This window comes from Candida tropicalis (genome assembly GCF_000006335.3).
Source record: "Candida tropicalis MYA-3404 genomic scaffold supercont3.3, whole genome shotgun sequence".
Classification (NCBI taxonomy): Eukaryota; Fungi; Ascomycota; class Pichiomycetes; order Serinales; family Debaryomycetaceae; genus Candida; species Candida tropicalis.
The window spans coordinates 1,927,880-1,948,223 of NW_003020055.1; the positions used below are offsets into that span (position 1 = coordinate 1,927,880).

A 20,344-nucleotide genomic window follows, 5' to 3' on the forward strand; every position below is an offset into this window, starting at 1 on the left:
GTGAGGGAACTTCTTTGTTTCAAACGTTGTATGATGTAATTACACACGTCTCGAGAACTGCAACGAAAACTTTACTGCTTCTGGTTTGATCTCTCAATGGTTTGGGTTATTTTTTTGATGTTTGAAGATAGTATTATGAACCATAACCATTATCTGCTGTAAATTACAATTAAACGAATCATCCATTGTTTTGCTTTCTTAACAATTTATTATTCTTGTCTTCCTTCTAATTTTTATTTTTGCTGTGGTGGGCGGATTTTTGGGTTCCGCAAATTACGAGATTACAAAGAAAAGAAACGGGTGATTTCAGTATAGAGAGAGAGGAAGAAGAGGAGAAGAGTAATCATTTGAGATGAGCAATGAGCAATCTCCAATTAGAGTTTGATTCAAGCAATTAAAATCTCCTGGTTTGGAATGCAAGGGCTACTACTGATTATTGGTTGGAACTTTGAGGAACATCACAGAAGGGGAGGCAGAGTAGAGAAACAACAACAAAAAAAAAACTATGACGCCAAAGATCGCTCGTCGGGTTACGCTACGTAAGGAGACGGCAGTTATTTAGTTCGCACTGAAAATTAAAAAGGAAAGACAAGCGATATTGAAAAGTTGGGCTAGAAAGTACAGAGAGAATACACAAAACTCCTACTCTCTCATTTCCTTTTTCATTTTTACTGCCGTCGTTGTCCATTGAAATCGCTGTCTTTTCTTTTTCTCAGTAAAGAGAATGTTTGTGTATTGAAAAGTTTCAGGGAGTATATCCATGATATGTCAAATTACGTAGTTTCTGCCGTTTTGTATCAACTATGATGTAACGATAAAGACTGATCCTAGAAAACCCGTGCTCAACAATGAAAAGAAACGTAACATCCTACGTCATATATACAAATCAATATCTTGTCAATAATATAAAAAAGCAAAATAATAAATATAAAAAAAAAAACAATTGAGACATCTTGAATACTCCGAGCGGTTGAATCTCATCACGTTGAGATTTTTTTTTTTTTGGTGCTCACTGATTAAGTGAAATTTACTAAACTACAATGACCACGTACACGACTAAAGATTTCTTTTTTTTTTTGAAGATGTTGTTGTCTTGCACGTGTTGATCACGTTTGAAATAAACCTGAGTTCTTCAGTAAAGCCACCGCGAGACGGTCTTATTTTTTCTTTTTAGGTCTAATTACAAACTATAACATGGAGGTGAAATATTAATTTACGAGAGGAGAGTGAACGACAGACTATCATGAGATGGTTTAAATGGTGCATGTCCACAGCTAATTTTTGTTTTTAATTTTCAATTTATAAATTTAAAGTTCTCCCGATTCGGTTTAACGGGTGAAAAGAAAATTACATAAATCAATTCTACTGCTAAACGAAAGGAATGCAATCATAGCACCATTGCCCAAAATTCAAAAATGTATATTTCTAATAATAATCATCATCATGTCTGTAATCATGGTACATTTCATCCCAATGGTGATCGACAATTTGACCTTTTCTAAATGGTCTTTCATTATGTGCACTTTGTTGCTTGATTTCAGGTTCATTGTCAAAATCTTCTATCCAATCTTTAGTCTGTACCTGACCTCCACTAATTACTTTGGCGGCAGTTAATGGATCATTAATATCACTTAATTGACCATCTTGAATATGAGCTAATGGATCAGGCAATCTGTTTTCTTGTGGGTTCTCTTGTTCTGCCGCGGTATCTTGAACAGGCTGCTGTGCAACATTAACACCAGCTCTCCCTGTGGGATCACGTGAGCTTTCAGGCGTTTGGTCAAACATTGGCTGATGATAATCTGGGTTATTTAAAGTTGCCTGTTGGTGCAGTTCTTGATGTGACGCAAATGCAGTTTGTGCCTCGGATTCAGGGATTCCCTTCTCTCTAATATCTTCTTTTGAGTCAGAAGTTACCAATTTATCCCCTTCCAACTCTACTTTTCTATTCCCAATGGATGACATCAATTTCAAAAATTGTGAGTTTTCAAACTTCTTTTTCATTTCAAAATCATCATAAGTCTTAGACTTGATTGTATCTTCCACCAATCTTGCAGTCTCAGCAAACTTCTCCTTGGCTATATTATCGATATCGACTTCCTGAGTAACTACTTCTTCCTGCTGTTGTTGTTGTTGCTCGGCTGCCAAATGTTTTTCAATTAACGCAAATTCATTTTCAAACCGACGTTGTTCTTCTTCTAATTTATGGCTCTGTTGATGTTCTGATTGGTTCTGAAATACTGGAGCTGCTATGGGAACGACATTACTTCTCATTTGATAACTGTTACCCAAAGCATAATTTGGTGTCATTTGTTGAAAATTTGACTGCTGCACCTGTGGTTGATGTTGATGTTGATGATGATGAGTGACATTTTGATTCTGTTGCATAAACTGTTGCTGCCAATCGGATTTAGCTTGTGGTGTTTGTTGGATCGATAAATTAGAAAAATCGTTAACCCATCCGCCGTTTTGTTGTTGTTGTTGTTGCACTGGGTGATGATGTTGAACTTTAGGTTGTATGTGCATTTGATTCATAAATGAACTGGCAAAATCGCCACCACTATTGAATTGTTGGAACTCATTATTTAATCTTGGATCAATGTGTTGCTTCCCTTGACGAAACTGTTGAACTGAAGAACCACCAGTGGCTTGTTGTAATCTTTGGTGTTGTAGAGATGTATCTCTTTGAGTATGTTTGTTTAAATTTTGAATAGCATTCGAAGGTCCACAGCTTGCTGAATCCATGTTGGTTATGTTTTATATACTTGTGTAGAAATAAAAATAAAGATTTCTTGAAGTAAATGAACTTTCCCACTTGATTTTATCTTTAGATTTTTTTCTTCTTATTTTTTTACTTGTCGATTGCCGCCACTTGAGAAACGAGATAGCACGCGAATAATTGTGACTCGTTTGCTCCTCGTCCCCCCTCCTCCTCAATTTTCCCCACGATATTTTTCTTTCTCATAGAGTGACTACCGAGGAGCGAAGGGTGCACCACAGGCGGAGTTAACATATGATATAAGTATATTTTTTTTTTGCACTTTCTATCATCTGCTGTCATAAGAAACCATATCTCCACAAATTATTTACATCAGATCATATCATTATATCGTATATACTATTATAGTCCAATTTAAATATTACTAAATCTAAACAACGAACTATCATCAAACAACTCAATAAAAGCTTCATGTAAAAACTCATGAATATTTGAAGTTTGCATTGCTCTACCGTATTTTTTAAATGCCTTATTACAAGCACATCTAACTAAAGAACTAGCGGCATAACAGGCCAAAATGTTAGCTTCATGTTGTTCCATCTCCACTTTATTGTCCCACACTTTAAGAATATAATTATTTGACCAATTCACAAGAGTTGCAATTGCCCCAGTCAATGTATCCCCTTGTCCACCAACTCTTTTATTGGAGCCTTGTACTTCGTTGATAAGATATGAATCCGATTTAACAATTATATCATGTTCGCCTTTACGGAACACGATAATATCCCCAAGTTTCTTGGAAACTTGCTGTGTTTGTTCAATCAATTTGGATCTATCCGATTCCGACAAACTTACATCTATCGATAATGCTTTTGCTATTCTTTGGAATTCCACTACATTCGGTGTAATGATAGCCTTAGGGTAATTGGAAATCAACTGTGGTTTAACAGATAAAAGAAACAATGCATCAGCATCTAGAATTATTGGCAAGTTCAATACTTTGATTTCTTCGATAATCCTCACCAAGGATTTCAACATCAATGGGTCTCTTCCAAACCCAGGACCAACAACAACAATGTCAATTCTATTCAACAATGAAACAACTTTTGGTAAAACAAGTTCATCAATTATTTTATTCAACACGGCATTGTCATTGGATTTAATTATCTCATCAAGAGGTAATTTTTTCAAATTATCCAATTCTTCATCACTTATTCTAAGAGTTGGATTATCTAAATCCACAAGGTATGGGTGAACCATTAAATCTGGGGTATATGATTTAATTACTGGAGCTGCTGCTTTTTCACAAATAACATGAGATAAATCAGCCCCCACCAAAGCAGCAGAATGACTTGAAAAAAATGGTGCTCCTGTATAATCTTCATTCCCTCCAATGACTGCTATTTTACCTGATTGTCCTTTATGGAAACTAGGAAGTAGTGGTTGGATCAATTGACGTGATAAATGAATCAATTCCTTTTGAGATTTTCCACGAAGCATAGTTATTATTTGGATATAAGTCGGGTAACTGTGCGTCGATAATAATAAAGGTTATTTCCTAATTGAATTTTTATAATTTTTTTTTAGTGAACGATTGAAATTATTAATCAATTTATAATCTTACGTATTTCAGGGGGTGAAGCAATTATTATTACTGTACTTTTTTTGCTGGCGTTTATTTCCGGATCAGCCAATTTAGGGGGCAAGCGAGAGAATTGTCCAGAATTTCCACTTGCTATTTGACAGAACAATTCAGTCGTCGTGGGGGCGGAGGATCCACAGTTTTGGTCGACAGAAAGTTGAGTTTTCGAGTTGGTCGCACAGTCGCATGCGAGTGATTTACCCTAAATTATTAATTATTTAAACCAATCAAAATTCCAAAAAAAAGAAAAAGGAGTGTTGCACCAAAATATAAAAGAAAAATTCATACAACAAAAAAAAAATTAATTACAACCAATTACTTTCTAAATTTGTTTTTTTTTTGTCAATTCATAAAAAAGGAATATTTGAAATGATTGCTCAACAATTTTCTAAACTTGCTAATCCTAGATTTTTGGTCCCATTTGCTGGTGCCACTGCCTTGTCAATTGCTTTGGCTGCTCACTATTCTTCCTCCGCAAACATTATTTCTAATGAATCCGGAAAAACTTTCACCGACCCAAACAACTGGATTGACTTGAAATTGGCAAAATCTGTTGATTTGACTCACAACACCAAACACTTGTATTTCAAATTAGCCAATGAAGATGATGTTTCTGGTTTGGTTACTGCTTCTTGTTTGTTGACTAAATTTGTTACTCCAAAAGGTAGTAATGTCATTAGACCATACACTCCAGTCTCTGAAGTCAACCAAGCTGGTGAAATTGAATTTGTTATCAAAAAATACGAAGGTGGTAAAATGTCTACTCATATCTTTGACTTGAAAGAAGGTGACACCTTATCATTCAAAGGTCCAATTGTTAAATGGAAATGGGAACCAAACCAATTCAAATCAATTGCTTTGATTGGTGGTGGTACTGGTATTACTCCATTGTACCAATTGTTGCATGAAATTACTTCTAACCCAGCTGACAAGACTAAAGTTAATTTGATTTACGGTAACGTTTCCCCAAGTGATATTTTATTGAAGAAAGAAATTGATGACATTGCTGAAAAACACAAGGATCAAGTTAAAGTTCACTACTTTGTTGATAAGGCCGATAACAACGACTGGAAAGGTGAAGTTGGTTTCATCACTAAAGAATTCTTACAAGGTGCTTTAGATAAACCAAGTAGTGACTTTAAAGTTTTTGTTTGTGGTCCACCAGGTTTATACAAGGCTATTTCTGGTGCTAAAGTTTCTCCAACTGATCAAGGTGAATTGACTGGTCACTTGAAAGATTTGGGTTTCGAAAAAGAACACGTCTTTAAATTCTAGATGTTATAGACTGTTGAGGTTATTTTTTGTTGTCTATATTAAAAAAGTATATACAAAGTAAAATAAAACGATAAAATACATATTCAATGAAATGAGATTGATCTTATCCCCACGAGAAATTATCTGCTATGTGACTTTTTTAATTTTTCATTCACTTCAAATTTTTTTTTTTGTTCTCTCTCTCGGTTTCCATCTCATTTTTCAAGGTCAAAGATAATGCAGCTGATAAAGATAGCGATTGAAGGATGTTGTCATGGGGAATTGAATAAAATATATCAAAGACTATCTGATATTCCTGATATTTCTCTTCTTTTAATATGTGGAGACTTCCAATCAATACGAAATGAATCAGATCTACAAAGTATATCAGTTCCTGAAAAATATAAACGTATGGCTGATTTTCATGAATACTATAAAGGAGAAAGAAAAGCCCCAATATTGACTATATTTATCGGTGGTAATCATGAATGTTCATCATATTTACAAGAACTTAAATATGGAGGTTGGGTAGCTCCAAATATTTATTATCTTGGAGAATTTGGTAGTTTATGGTATAATGGAATACAAATCACTGGATGGAGTGGAATATTCAATTATCATTCATTTGTTAATCAGAATATCCAAATGGAAAAAATACCTTATGATCAAGGAAGTTTAAGAAGTGTTTATCATACGAAATTACAAAATTTCTTGAAAATGTATATGATGAATCATGATATGGATATTATAATGAGTCATGATTGGCCAGTAGGTATTGAAAGATATGGAAACCAATCGAAATTAATAAAAATGAAACCTTTTTTCAAAGAAGATATCAAAAGAGGGGAATTGGGAAGTCCTTTGAATAAGTTTTTAATTCATTATTTAAGACCAAGAAATTGGTATTCAGGACATTTACATGTAAAATTTGAAGCCATTATTAAAAAAGATCTGGGGAAAATCAATGATAATGAATTAGAATTGAATATGGATGATGATGAGGAAGAAGAAGAAGAAGAAATGGTTAAGAATAAACAAGAAATTTCATTAGATATGGATGACGATGATAGTGGTATGGATAGCAACATACAAGTTGGATTTGAAGAAACGTTTCATTTTGTTCAATCAGGTGGAAGTAACAAAAAGCTTAAGACTGAACTAACACCAAAACGTGGACTTTGTGAACATGATACCAAATTTTTAGCATTAGATAAATGTGGTAATAAAAGAAATTTCTTAGAAGTGCAAACTGTGGAAATCACACATCCAACTCATCCATCCGCGGGAAAGTCAAGGCTATACTTTAGTAAACGAGCAATTGCTATTAATAGAGTAGTTGAATCCTATTTACAACAACACCAGGAAGAATTTTACAAAATAGATACCAAGGAAATACTTCGCAACCCACACAATTTCCCTTTGGTTAATGAATTAATGAGATTGGTTGATTTAGAAGCTAAAAAATTATCCACTTCTATGAATGATGAAGAGTTTATTGTTCCTGAAAATTTCGAAATCATTGCCCCCGTGAAGTGTAAAGATGAATTGAAATACTATCCTAACAATCAAACACAAGAATATTGTGAGAAATTTAATATCCCTAAGCCTAATTGTCTTCTATAGTGTATAGCTGTATAGAAATCAAAAATTACGCTACCCTTAAGATGTAGTAAACTCGTCGGAATTTCGGCCTAATCAAATCAAATCAAATCAAACCCATCAAATTGAAGTTAAACTATAATTCGTACCTTATTTTTTTTTCTTCGACATTACATCATTATACATGTCCATTACTGCCAATTATTTGTTAGCGCGATTTAAATAACATAACGTGAACTGCACTACTTCTATTTGTTGGGTATCTCTCCACAAAATAATTATTAAAAAAAGGGTTTTTTTTTCTTTGTTTTTGTTTTTAAAAATATTACCCCCAAAAATTATCTATAAATAGCCTTACATTAGCAAGTACAATGTAATAAACATGAGTGACCAAAAAAATTAGTACATTTGCTGTAATGTACATTAAGAAACCCAAATTACCTGCATGCATTTCAATAGATTTATCATAACCACCAACATAGACATGTGTGTGTAATATAGTAATGTGCCAAAAATAATGCTTGGATTATCACCACCCCTATATTCCGCTTAGTTGAAGCAGTTGCTATGGCAATTGTGGTTGTTTACAACTAAGAAATTACTACTTCAAATCACTCCACACATTAACCACCATCAGCAAATAGTAAAAGGGGAGAGAGAGAAAAAAAAAAGAAAAAGAAAATATGCTGCCTATTATTAGAAAGTATCCTAACCTGAAAACATGAGTGATTTTTCTTTTTTTTTTTTCAAGGAAACATTGGTAGACACTTACGAATATTAGTATGGGAATTATTAAGTGTTTTTCATTAGATAATTATGTATTACTTGATGACATCATCAATAACCATGTGGAGAATGCACTCTTTGGATTATTAATGACACATCAGGGTATTATGAATGCCGTAGAATGAATCAAAATAACCTCCTCAATTGAAAAATTCGAAAAACAAATATATAAAGATGTAAAACTTCAATTGAAAGGTCGATATTTTTTCTATTTTCATCATCACTATCATCAATCAAATCAAATCAAATCACACAAATTAATAAAAATGAAATTTACTACTATTGCTGCTGCTGTTTTTGCCTTTGCTCAATCCGTCGTTGCTTTAAGATCAGTTAAAATCAAAACTTTTGCTTATCCACCACCACAATATCCAGATGTTACTGGTAAGTTTGTTTCTGCATGGCATGAAGGTGCTGCTTTGAATTATTTAGTTGTTGTTCCAGAAGAAGGTGCTTTAACTTGGACTTATGATGAAGATACTAAATATTTGTATTATGAGGTTGGTGCTGGTACTGAAAATTGTTTCAGATACTATTTCACTATTGGTGAAGGAGAACCAGGTATTTTATTGGCTACTCCTACTGATAATCCAGTTAAAGTTAATGTTGACTACTTGGGATTCATTACTTTCGATGGCTCTTATGGTGTTAAAGGTGTCAAGAATATTAACGATCCTTATCAATATTCTAAGGATAACTACATCTTGGCTAAGTACGATGGTGTTGCTCCAGATGATGCTGTTCCAATCTTTTTCCAAGCTCTTGATGCTTAATTTTTAATGGGCATATAATTTTATGACTGCTTTTTTTTATGATACCCTTTTATTTGCAATTTTATTTCTTTCTTACGTTGCCCTTTTTCTTCATTCATTTTATTTACTTATTGGTTTTAGTATTTTAAGGTCTATAGGTTTTTATTGAATATACTATAGTTATAACTAATCATCTATTGTATACATTGTGAAACAAAGAAAAAGAAAAAAAAAAAAGAATCTGATATTCGGTATGTGCACGCCTAATGAAAAGTGGAGAATTTAGGTGCAAAAAACAAAGAGAAAGAAAAAAAAAAAGAAAAGTCAAATATTCATTGGCTTTGTAGTATACGAGACTGAACTATAATTAAGGTCACTCATTTACCACAACCCGTACGTTAATTTTCGCAGATGAAAAGAATGAAAATCGACCCACGAATTCATTATACTTCAACGAGCCACTATTTTTTTAATGAAATGGGTTTGTAATAATCAACAAAATAATACCTGTATCACAAAGCTGGGGATAATTATCCCGTGAGAATCAACAGGAAAAATTATGACCTATTATTAGAAGTTTTCTAATTTTTTTTAAAAAAATGATAATGAACCCAAATAGTTTGGTGTGAATTAGAGTTTTTTTTTTCTTTTGTTTATGGACATCTAATATTTTTTACCACATAAGTTGTTGACGGCATTTTTCTCCACTCGTATATGTCATCATAAAGATAAAGATACACCTAATTATTAATAATATTGTGTAATCGGAGTTAATCTCCGCTCCATCTTCTTTAAATCGGCTTTATCACATAATTTTAAAAAGAGCATCTATATTCCATACGTCTGTTTGTTTCACTAGACAGCAAAAGCGGATTATTCTGAACTAAGCTCCATAATTTATTTTTTTTTTTTTCAGTGCGTGAATTTCATAGTTTTGGGATCTAAAAATAGGAATTCCTGGAGAAAATTCGGTACCTAAGTAAGATTATGATTGTAAAACAATATGTAATTGCCAAATAACCATGTTAACACACCATTTGGATTGGTTGGTTTTGTTGGGAATGATTTACCACAACTTAAGCCTTCATAATATAATCAATGAACGGCATTAAATTCTATAATTAATATGATGAGTGACAAAATGAAAGACAGTGATTGAATCGGAAAGATTGAGCATATGGAGTTAATAAAATACATTGTTCATTTCTTTTCAATTGGTACTCCTATGACATCATTGATGGGATTTGGGATAATTAACAAATATTATAATTCACATCGACAGAATCTATAATTGACTGTCTTGAAAAGATGGAGGGTAATAATCTCCATTGGGATAACTATATAAAGCCATTGATATTTGCCTTGTTTTAAATATTCTGGGAATTGTAATTTTTCTATAACCACCAATTAATCAACACAATTCAACTCTAATCAAATCAATTACTAAAATGAAATTCACTTCTATTATCGCTACTGCTTTTGCTCTTGCATCATCTGTTGCTGCTTTAAAGACTGTTAAGTTAAAGACTTTTGCTTACCCACCACCACAATACCCTGAAATCACTGGTCAATATGTTGCTTCATGGCATGAAGGTGCAGGAATCAATTATATGTTTGTTGTTCCAGAAGATCAAGCTGCCAAATTTGTTTATGATGAAGATTCCAAAACTTTGTACCTTGACCCAGCATCAGTTGGTAATCCAGAACTCAAGTACACCTTCAGTATTTCTACTGGTGAACCAGGATTAGGTGACAAAGGAACTTTATTGAATTCTATCGTTTCTAACAAACCAACTGAAGTCAATATTGATGATTTGGGATTCATTACTTTCAATGGATCTTATGGTCTTAAAGCAGTTAAGAATATTAATGAACCATATGAATATTCTCAAAAGAACTATGCTTTGGTTGAAATTGAAGGTAATGGTCCAGATGGGGCCGTCCCAGTTTTCTTACAAGCTATTGATGCTTAAATGTTTGCGTTTGTTAACTGAATACCCTTGTTGCTTTTACGTTTATTATTATTATTTTGCACTTCTTCTTACGTTGCCGTGATTTCATTGTTTAGAAATCCATTTTAATTAGCATTTTATATTGTTTATCGTGATTAAATGAATATTAAAATTATTGTTTATAAGTGCTAGTGTAATTTGCAATAATGATTTCATACAGAAGTAGTTGTAAAGAATCAATTGTTCATTTGCAAGAAATGACGATATTACAAAAAAAGTTAAAAAGAATCTTATATCATGATATTCCTTTTTTTTGGATTTTGCAACTTCTAGTTGCCAAGTGGTGATTATAATGCGACGAGCCACATATAGTGTAACTACATCATACACCAAGAAAGTTGCATCCAAATTAGTTGTCCTTGAAAACTCTCATAAGTATAAACCAACACCTGGAAACAACATTGTCAGATATTCTAAAGCTCTACTGAAGTGATCGTACCATAATACAAAGATACGGAATGATAACAATAGATGAGTTGTGGATTTAAAATAGAAAAATCGAAGAAAATAATAACGAAATTAGTATGGGGTCGTGTATATCCAATTATGATGCAATTTAAAAAAAAAAAGAAAATAACAGCCACTCGTACGGGTTATTCGGTAAATCAATATACAAATGATTTAACATTTTCTATATAAAAAGTTCCATCACGTTTGGTATTGAGTAAATAGAAGAAGAAGAAGAAGTAGAAGAGTTCGAAAAGTTATGGGAATCTAATTTATAAAAGATTCTTTAATTGGTTGTGGGTTTTTGTGTAAATTCATCATGGAATTTTCAATTCACTATTCTTGTAGTTGCCAGGATTTTTTTTTCCGTGTATAGTATAGTAAACGATAATTCATGCTAACCTTGGACTAATCGAGATCAAATAACGGAGAGACATGTGGGAAATTACACGAAGTATCATAACCAAACCAGATCAACAACCACAAAAGATAGCACCGACAGTTCACGAGAGACTAGATCGATAATTGGGAGGGTCATAGAAAAATTAAAAAAATTATAAAAAAAATCAGGACTAAAAGAGGCTTGATACTCTTATTGTTTTCTATTTTTCTTAATCTTTTTTTTTTTCTTTTTCTTGGAGTAAATGTGTATAGCCTTGATATTTTTAAGCAAACGATTGGTTGATCAACAACGACAAATTTACCAGAAGTAGATGAATGGTATTAACTAGTAGTTGGTCTAAGCAGGACATGTAATTGTAAACTACTCGCCTAAACGTATCACATGTAAAATAAGAATGTATTCAACCAGAGGAAAACACATCTTTTTCACTCGAAAAATAAACAAAAACAAACAAAACCAGACAACAAAAACAAAAACAAAAATTCTACAGCAGGAGAACAAAAAAAAAAGAAAAATTCCATATTTCCAAGCCCAAATTTCTCATTCATTTTTATTTTGCTCAAACAAAATCCAACGAGAGACAAAACAGCCAGGCAACCAAAAAAAAAAATTCTTACAATTTAGCAACCCACAATCATTTACAACATTACTCCAAGTTTTTAACATCAAGAGCTCTCATCGTCTACTTCATCAACATCCATCATCTAGCATAATCATTGTCATCGCAAAATGAAGTACGATACTACTAATCCCTTGGCAGTACAGCTTCCTTATAACTTCACTTCAACGGCTGACTTCCCCACTGAAGTTATGGCTGGAAGATTTGCTGCTTGGAGATCTATTATTAAAGATTTGATCAACTACTTCAGAGAGTATTCCAGCATCCAAGAAGAAATAGTCAGACAACAATCCAGATTACAACAAGCCGTTGGAAATAGTAGCAGTAGCACCAATTCAAACTCGGAAGAAGCAGATAGCATCAAACGATTTTTCTTAGGGCACGGCAATGGTTCGGTTCTGGATATTCCGAATATCTTGTTCAAATATCATCAAAAGAATGTCACCAATGCTTCCAAGACATTAAAAGATATCAACAGCATAATCATCCCTAAATTAGAAGAGTTGAGAAAAGATTTGTTGGTCAAGATAAAAGAAATTAAGAATTTGCAAAATGATTTTAAAAACAATTTGACCAAAGAATTGAGTGAAACTAAACTGTTGATTAGTCAGTATAACCAAGCTATCGACTTTTCAAACAAATTGGAGACTGGGTATAACAATAGTGCACACCACGTGCTTCATGAATCTGAGAATGGAAAACTCGATCCATACTTGGTTAAAATAAAATTGGATAAGCAATTAAAACGTCAAATCGCCGAGGAAAACTATCTTTATGATGCTTATGCCAACTTACAAAATGCTGGTCGTCAATTAGAATCAATTGTAGTTTTAGAAATTCAAAACTATGTTTCAATGTTTTTAAACTTGGTCAATGAAGAAAATTCTACATTCAGTACTTATTTGTTGCCAAATATGAACAATGGATTTTTGGGTAAAGAATCTAACTTTGAATGGGATGCTTTTATTGAACGTAATTTACCAAACTCAAATTTAAGTGTCAGTGCTGTTGGAAATCAATCGACTGGCGTTAGAAATGGAACTTTTATTGATTTGGGTATCCCAAAACGTCATTTATCCGATTTTGTCATCAAAAATTTTGATACCAATTTAAATATTGCCGTAAGAGAAGGTTATCTCGAAAGAAGATCAAAATTTTTGAAGAATTATACCAGTGCATGGTATGTTTTAACTTGTAATTATATTCACGAGTTCAAATCCAATGATCGCAAAAGAGATCCAAATCCAGTTATGTCATTGTCATTAGACTCATGTACAGTTAGTGATCATTCCAAGAATGATGGCAAATCTGATGGTATTTATAAATTCATTTTGACTTCAAGACTGAACAATGCATTAATGCACAAGAATCACAAGTGGGTTTTCCGAACTGATACTTTTAAGAATATGATTGAATGGTTCGATAGTATTAAGCAGATGACTTCGTTGCCAACCCCAGCTGCCAGGGCAAGAGCTATTACTGGTAAACCAAAACCTGTCTCAGCTGAATCAATTTCAAGTGGTCATGCTATTTCTCGTATATCTACAGGTAATACTGTTCAATCGCCAAGCAGGTCTTTAAAAACTATGAGTACTAATAATACCACTGCTAGTCAGAATGCTTATAAGCATAGATCTTTAACTCAAGTGAATTCCAATCCAAATCATAAAAGACTTTCCTCTACATTTTCTCAAAGAAACAATCAGTCTCCAAGATTAGGTAATTTGATTAATAGTGATGGTACCATAATAACACCCGTGGAAACTGATGATATGGTTAGACGTTCAGCAAGTATGTATTCCTCATATAACCCAGTACACTACCAAAACGAACAACAACAACAGCAACGAGTGCAAACTCCTCAGGATCAACAACAACAACAAGAACCGCAGCAGCAACAACAGCCATACCCACAACAATACCAAAGATTAGAGCAACAACAGGATCCTCAATCTCCATCCATTCAACAACCAACAGCATTTAGAATAATACCTGTTGACCCACTTGGAAATGGTTCTCAACCACAACAACAAGTTGGCGGTAATCCACCATCTGGATATCAATATTATATCCCTTCAAATGCTCAACAAGGAACACAACAATTCTACGATCCTGTTCAACAACAGTATTTCACACTTACTCCAAGTGTCCCCGTATCACAATCTACCACTTTGACTCAACAAACATCAACACCACAACCCCAATATTTCTCTACATCGCCACAACCACAAGCTATTCCAGGATCTCCAATTCAACCATTTGGACCTGCATTTGTTCCACAATTCACCCAGCAACAAGATCAATCTAATTTGCATCCAAATGTTTTACCATATCCAACTGTTAGTAGAACTGACCTGTATCATAATGATGATACTATTACTGAAGATAATGTTGATCAACATGATGAACAACAACAACAACTGAATGATGAAGGTACACATTTAGCACCAGTGCCAAATAATACAAATCATAGTGGTCAAATTCTTTCACATTATTCTGGTGATGAAGTTTCTACATTAATGAGTGGTGGTGCTCAAGGAAATGAATTACATCCAATGGAGAGTAGAAAGAGTAATGATGTACATCATGCTGGGGATATCAACATTGAAGTTACCCAAGATTAAGGTTAATACAAAGAAGAAGAAGAAAATAAACAAAGAGATAACCCTCGAGTAAAGACAATTTTTTTTTATAGTTCATATTTAATAAATATTATTATTCCGAATCTTAATCGATTTGTGTGTTCAATTACTAAAAGAAACATTTATATTCCCGAATTATTTTTTTATTATTAATAGTAATAATATACACTTCTATTTTAAACTCTTAATTGAAATGTCTTAGACAACAACACCAGAGTTAGAAGCAATACGAGGCCATAAATCAGCACATTCTTTAGCAACTGGACCAGTAATGGCAGAACCTTTCATTTCACCCTTTGGGTTAACAATGACACCGGCGTTATCTTCAAAGTATAAGTAGACACCATCTCTTCTTCTCCATGGTTTAGATTGTCTGATAACAATAGCTGGCATAACTTTCTTTCTCAATTCTGGTTTACCTTTTTTAACGGTAGCCATAACCATATCACCAGCAGCAGCAGCTGGTAATCTGTTCAATCTAGCACCAACACCTTTAACGGCCAAAACGTACAAGTTTCTGGCACCGGAGTTATCAGCACAATTCATAACTGCACCAACTGGCAAAGCCAACTATAAATTAAAAATAATTTGTTAGTATTTATATTATTCCAATAAAAAAAAAGTTGATTATTTTTGACATGATGAGTTGATTTGATTAGATGAGATAAAGTAAATATCTTTCATGATGTTAATTCTTGATGTATTTTTTATACTATTTGATTTCCATTTCATTTCATTTGTTTCCCAATTATTTGAATATTTATCTTTATTATACTGATTAAATTTCGATTGATTCTTGACTAATGTAGTAAAAAAAAACTCATTTCAAATATTACATCCATTTCCATTTAAATCCATTATAATTCATAATTATCCCAAAAAAATTCTCTTCGAAATTTCCTTCTTTTACTTTTATTCATAAATTTCTCTTGATTAATCAATCTTTTTCATTCATTTTCAAAATAATCATTAATTTAGTTTTCTCAATAGTTGATTATTACATACAGACATACGGAATTTGTTACCTGAAGCACCTGATCCTGACATTATTTACTGTTATATAAATGATTAATCAACTAAAAATTTCAAAAAGTGTAAAAAATTTTCAACTATAGTTTTTTTTTCCTCTTTTCTCATTCTTTTTTTTTTGTTCAAGATGCGATCGTCTCCCTCTCATTCTTTCTCACACTAACACTAACTCTAACTCTAACACTTTCTCTCTCAGTAGAAATTGTTCACACAAAAATAATACACTAGAGGGAAAAAAAAAAATTAAAAATGCGATTAGGGTTGTAACCCTATACTTCGTGTACGATGTTCAAAATTTGCACACTGGGTGAGTCAAATAGGTTGATTGATACTCAATCAAATGATAATCTACAAATAAACATGTCTATACTATCTTCCTATATTGAAGATTAACTAATGACCAGTTTAGATAGTAGTTACATCAATTATCAAATGTGGAAACGTTTTAAACAGGAATATCACTATTACATTAATAGCACCCTTGACTGGTAGCGCTGTACCTTCTAACTATTAAATTTGCATCTAATTACGACAAGTTTATACATATATATATATATTACAAATGTTATTATTATCTATAGTTTATACATTTAAGTTAACGTAACTATCATATCTTGTGTGTGGTCTCTCTCAAACGTTATAAATTCTAGTTCTTCTCTTTTCAATTCTATCAGCAACGGTCAAACCAGAATTATTTTCTTTACAACTTGAACACATGATACTATTACCATTAATTATAAAATAATCACTTCTAATACCATTACCACACTTGGTACAATTCAAACATTGTAAATGCCATTTTTCATCCAATTCATTAGAAATACATTTACCTTCAATACCAACATGACATGATTTACAAACAGAATTATTCAAAATATGATAATGTTCAAAACAATATGGATGATCATTAAATACATAACATTGAACATTCTTGGAAAATTGAATAGAACATTGTGGTGATGTACAAGTGAAACATTGTCTATGCCATTGGCCTGAAAGTTCTCCAGTTTTGGAGAAAATTGGTTTAAGTGGTTTAACTTTAGTATGACGATCAATGGTACCATGACAAGCACGACATGGACCTGTACCTGATGCATAGATTGTTGGTTCAACGTGTTTGCTTTGTTCATTTTCTTCAAGATCTAATTCTGGAGATAACTCTTTAGTAGGATAAGGTGTTTGATTTTGTGGCTGTTCTAATTGTTGCTGTTGTTCGACTTCTAAAATAGGATCTTGAACAGGATAAACAGATTCTGGAGGAAAAGTAAAACTTCTATCTTGAATAAAATCTTCTTCTTGCTGTTGTGGTTGAGTTTCAGTGGTTGATTGTGGAAAAGAATCTTGAATATAAACTGAAGGAGATTCGTCTGTTTCAGGAATTTGGAAGTTCATATTTTGTAATTCTTGTTCAATAGAATGAGTTTTTGGTGATAATGGTTTAACTGCTTCTTCATACTCATCATCATTATTTTCAATTTTAATTGTCTCCTCGGTCACATCTTCTTCGTTGAAAAATTCAGCCTGTGGAGATTCAAATTGAACTTTTTTATGAAGACTAGGTGAATCCAATTGTGGTTGACTTACTTCATGTTGCAAATCTTCTTTACTTTCAGTAGATGAATGAGTAGTCAAAGGTCTAGTAAAGTCATCATCGTTCAAATCTTCAACAATGCTTTGCTTGTTTTCAACATATGAACTGCTTCCAGAAATACTCAATGGCTTAACATATTCTTCTTCGTCCTCTTCAGCAACTTCATCAACATCTTGAACATTGAACAGTGGGATAATGCCACCATTGTTACCATAACCAAAGGAATTTCTAGATTTGTTGGATGTAACCTTAGTTATGTCAATGCTACTTCCAGACATTTTCAAACTTTGCAATTGTCTTTCTAATTCTCTTTCTATGTCATCATCGTCACTATTACCTGAATCCTTTGAAAGAATCGAACTAACAGTAGATAAATGTTTATTGTTTTTGACATTGTTATCTTGGACACCAGAAACTGGTTCATCATTTTGAGTTGCTAAGAATTCAGCATATTCATTGTTTAGGTTTGCATCTTTTGCTACTTGTTGACTGGTAAAATTTTGAAATTGTGCTGATGGATCAAAACCTTTACCGTTTTCATTCATGCCAGAGTTCATGGTAGTACCATATGAAAATCTAGTATTTTCATTACTGTAATCTTCTTTTGAATCATTCTTGTACAATCCTAACTCAGATGGTGATGCAGAACTTGGAAGCTCATCTTCCAATGAACTATTAGAATGGGTTGGCGATTTATTACCTCCTTGTTTATGGATTTCAACATCATTTTTGAAATCATTCAACGCGGATGATAACTTATCATCTCTGATTTGTGAATATGTTGCCTGTTGTCTGGCAGATCTAGGTGTTACAATTTGTTCTTGAGGTTGATTGTAGTATCCACCAGGTGCTTGTTTTCGATGTTGGTGGTGGTTAAATGGATTATATACGGCTTGTTGTGGTTGTGACTGTGACTGTGGTGGTTGAGGTGGTTGTGATGGATATGATGGTTGTGATTGAAGTATTTGAGGCTGAGATTGAGGTTGTTGTCTTGATTGGTAACCAGTTGGCAATACAGGTGACTGGGGACGTTGAGAAGGTCTATAAGCGGTAGTTGGACTATTCAATGAAATCATTGGCAATTGTGGTACATTGGATCCAACAGCACTAAGGCTTGGACTAGAAGGTCTAGAGTTATTGTGGTGGTGTGGATGAGGAGCGGAATGTGTCAAACTACTTGTAGATCCGTTTCTAGATTGTTGACCGACTGAAGAATAAGGATTCCTTGGTGGTTGTCCTTGCCCTTGTTGTTGTTGTTGTTGTTGTTGAAGATGATGTTGCTGTGGTGGATTGGTTGTTTGACCTCTAATACTACGTTGTTTTCTTGGATCGAATTTTGGAGCTGGTGCTCCATTGTTTTGTACAGGTGGTGGTAACACTTGAAAGCCTTGTTCAGCAGAAGCATTCTTTTGATTCTCGTGTTGTTGTTGTTGTTGTTGTTGTTCGTCGTCTTCTTCATTAATGGTGATGCTTGGAACTTGAGGTTGTTCGGCTTGTTTATGAGTTTGTGCAGAACTATTTGAAGCAACGGAATGCATGGAATGGTTGGTGATGGTATTTTGTTGTGACACAACTTTTGTTATACCTGGTAAACTTTGTGTATCAGAAATGTTGTCATTATTGCTCAAATCAAGTTTCAAGTTCTTTTGATTGCGTGAATGATTTGAAGTTGGACTAAAATCGAATTGATCTTGAATTGGTTCGTCATTGGCCATGTTGGTAGTATTTTTTGATATTATTGGAGGATTGTAATTTTGTGAGTTTACTTTTGCTTCATTGTCATTGTTGAAGAAAGTAGTTGTAGAAGAACCGCTAGTTAAAGGTTGATCAAAAACAGGACTGAATTCATCAGTATTTCTAAAAGTAGAATGAGAACTAGCTGATTTTGAGTTGGTGAAATTTGAATTGACTGATGAGGATTTGCTTGAGTGGGAAGAAGCCGTTGGAGAATTGTTTCTGGTGTTGGCACCACCAGAAGCTAATGAAGGTATTCTATTCTTCTGCAATACAGGAGTATTTTGATATGAAGATGAAGAAGGAGATTGATCTTGTAATCTTGTGTTACTTTCATTAGGATTACCAAAATTACTTTGGGAATGATTACGACTGGTTTTTCTTGAAGTCATTGATTTTGAATCACTATTGTTGTTGTTACCTCCTCTATTGACATCAAATCCAGCTCTTTCATAAACACTCTTGTATCTATGTTCAATTTTGAATGGAGGGAAAGCACCGTCCAAACCTCTAGTTGATTGTTCTGATTTCCTAATGAACTTTGGGAAAGACATCATTTGAGGACTCAGGGTCAGGGCACTCATAATTGGATTGGATAATAAATTATATTAATTGGAGGAAGGATTATAAAGTATATTTGTGTATTGAGATAGAATGACTTGTTTGTTTGCTTGTTTGTTTGTTTGAAATCTTAGGTTCCAACTGTTATCTTCGTCCAACTTGTTTGGGTAATTCTTTTCTTTAAAGAAAAAGGTTAAAAGGAAAAAGTCAACTTTACAGGAACTTCGTCAGAAGAAAATGATGATTATGTAAATAAGTTGATTATATAATAATGTGATGTGATTTGATACGATGGGGATTGATGACTATTGTATGTTGCTGTGGCAGTTCTCCCCTTTTTTAGGTATATCTTTCTTTATTATGAAGATTGTCGTCTAGTATAATTCAATGACAAGATGACGAAAAAGGTGAATGATATTCAAAATTAATAAAATAAAAAAAAAAGGAAAGCTAAAGGAAAAAGGAAAAATCAAAAAAAAAAAAAAAATTATGGAACAATCAACTGGATGAATTAATGGAAGAAAGGAATCTGTAAATAAGTAAGCAAAAAAGGT

General features: G+C 33.1%; 9 protein-coding genes across 9 annotated transcripts; 5 read left to right on the plus strand and 4 right to left on the minus strand. All coding sequences in view use genetic code 12, as the record gives it.

Annotated features, from left to right (window-relative positions):
* Positions 1-1,425: 1,425 nt before the first annotated feature.
* On the minus strand, positions 1,426-2,745 carry CTRG_02899 (uncharacterized protein; the record flags this gene model as incomplete). The annotated part of the gene is made up of 1 exon (XM_002548556.1): positions 1,426-2,745. One exon carries the CDS (start codon positions 2,743-2,745, stop codon positions 1,426-1,428), a length of 1,320 nt encoding a protein of 439 aa, XP_002548602.1.
* A 388-nt stretch (positions 2,746-3,133) lies between these two features.
* CTRG_02900 (NADHX dehydratase) lies at positions 3,134-4,219 on the minus strand (the record flags this gene model as incomplete). Its single annotated transcript, XM_002548557.1, has 1 exon — positions 3,134-4,219. One exon carries the CDS (start codon positions 4,217-4,219, stop codon positions 3,134-3,136), a length of 1,086 nt encoding a protein of 361 aa, XP_002548603.1.
* Positions 4,220-4,730: 511 nt separating this feature from the next.
* On the plus strand, positions 4,731-5,636 carry MCR1 (cytochrome-b5 reductase; the record flags this gene model as incomplete). The annotated part of the gene is made up of 1 exon (XM_002548558.1): positions 4,731-5,636. The coding sequence occupies one exon, from the start codon at positions 4,731-4,733 to the stop codon at positions 5,634-5,636; it is 906 nt and encodes a 301-aa protein (XP_002548604.1).
* A 216-nt stretch (positions 5,637-5,852) lies between these two features.
* Positions 5,853-7,238, plus strand: DBR1 (RNA lariat debranching enzyme; the record flags this gene model as incomplete). The annotated part of the gene is made up of 1 exon (XM_002548559.1): positions 5,853-7,238. One exon carries the CDS (start codon positions 5,853-5,855, stop codon positions 7,236-7,238), a length of 1,386 nt encoding a protein of 461 aa, XP_002548605.1.
* Positions 7,239-8,266: 1,028 nt separating this feature from the next.
* Positions 8,267-8,773, plus strand: CTRG_02903 (uncharacterized protein; the record flags this gene model as incomplete). Its single annotated transcript, XM_002548560.1, has 1 exon — positions 8,267-8,773. One exon carries the CDS (start codon positions 8,267-8,269, stop codon positions 8,771-8,773), a length of 507 nt encoding a protein of 168 aa, XP_002548606.1.
* Positions 8,774-10,200: 1,427 nt separating this feature from the next.
* On the plus strand, positions 10,201-10,725 carry CTRG_02904 (uncharacterized protein; the record flags this gene model as incomplete). The annotated part of the gene is made up of 1 exon (XM_002548561.1): positions 10,201-10,725. The coding sequence occupies one exon, from the start codon at positions 10,201-10,203 to the stop codon at positions 10,723-10,725; it is 525 nt and encodes a 174-aa protein (XP_002548607.1).
* A 1,618-nt stretch (positions 10,726-12,343) lies between these two features.
* On the plus strand, positions 12,344-14,857 carry SLM2 (phosphatidylinositol 4,5-bisphosphate-binding protein; the record flags this gene model as incomplete). The annotated part of the gene is made up of 1 exon (XM_002548562.1): positions 12,344-14,857. The coding sequence occupies one exon, from the start codon at positions 12,344-12,346 to the stop codon at positions 14,855-14,857; it is 2,514 nt and encodes an 837-aa protein (XP_002548608.1).
* Positions 14,858-15,073: 216 nt separating this feature from the next.
* Positions 15,074-15,922, minus strand: RPL23A (60S ribosomal protein uL14; the record flags this gene model as incomplete). The annotated part of the gene is made up of 2 exons (XM_002548563.1): positions 15,074-15,445; positions 15,881-15,922. The coding sequence occupies 2 exons, from the start codon at positions 15,920-15,922 to the stop codon at positions 15,074-15,076; spliced, it is 414 nt and encodes a 137-aa protein (XP_002548609.1).
* Positions 15,923-16,534: 612 nt separating this feature from the next.
* CTRG_02907 (uncharacterized protein) lies at positions 16,535-19,813 on the minus strand (the record flags this gene model as incomplete). The annotated part of the gene is made up of 1 exon (XM_002548564.1): positions 16,535-19,813. The coding sequence occupies one exon, from the start codon at positions 19,811-19,813 to the stop codon at positions 16,535-16,537; it is 3,279 nt and encodes a 1,092-aa protein (XP_002548610.1).
* Positions 19,814-20,344: the final 531 nt, after the last annotated feature.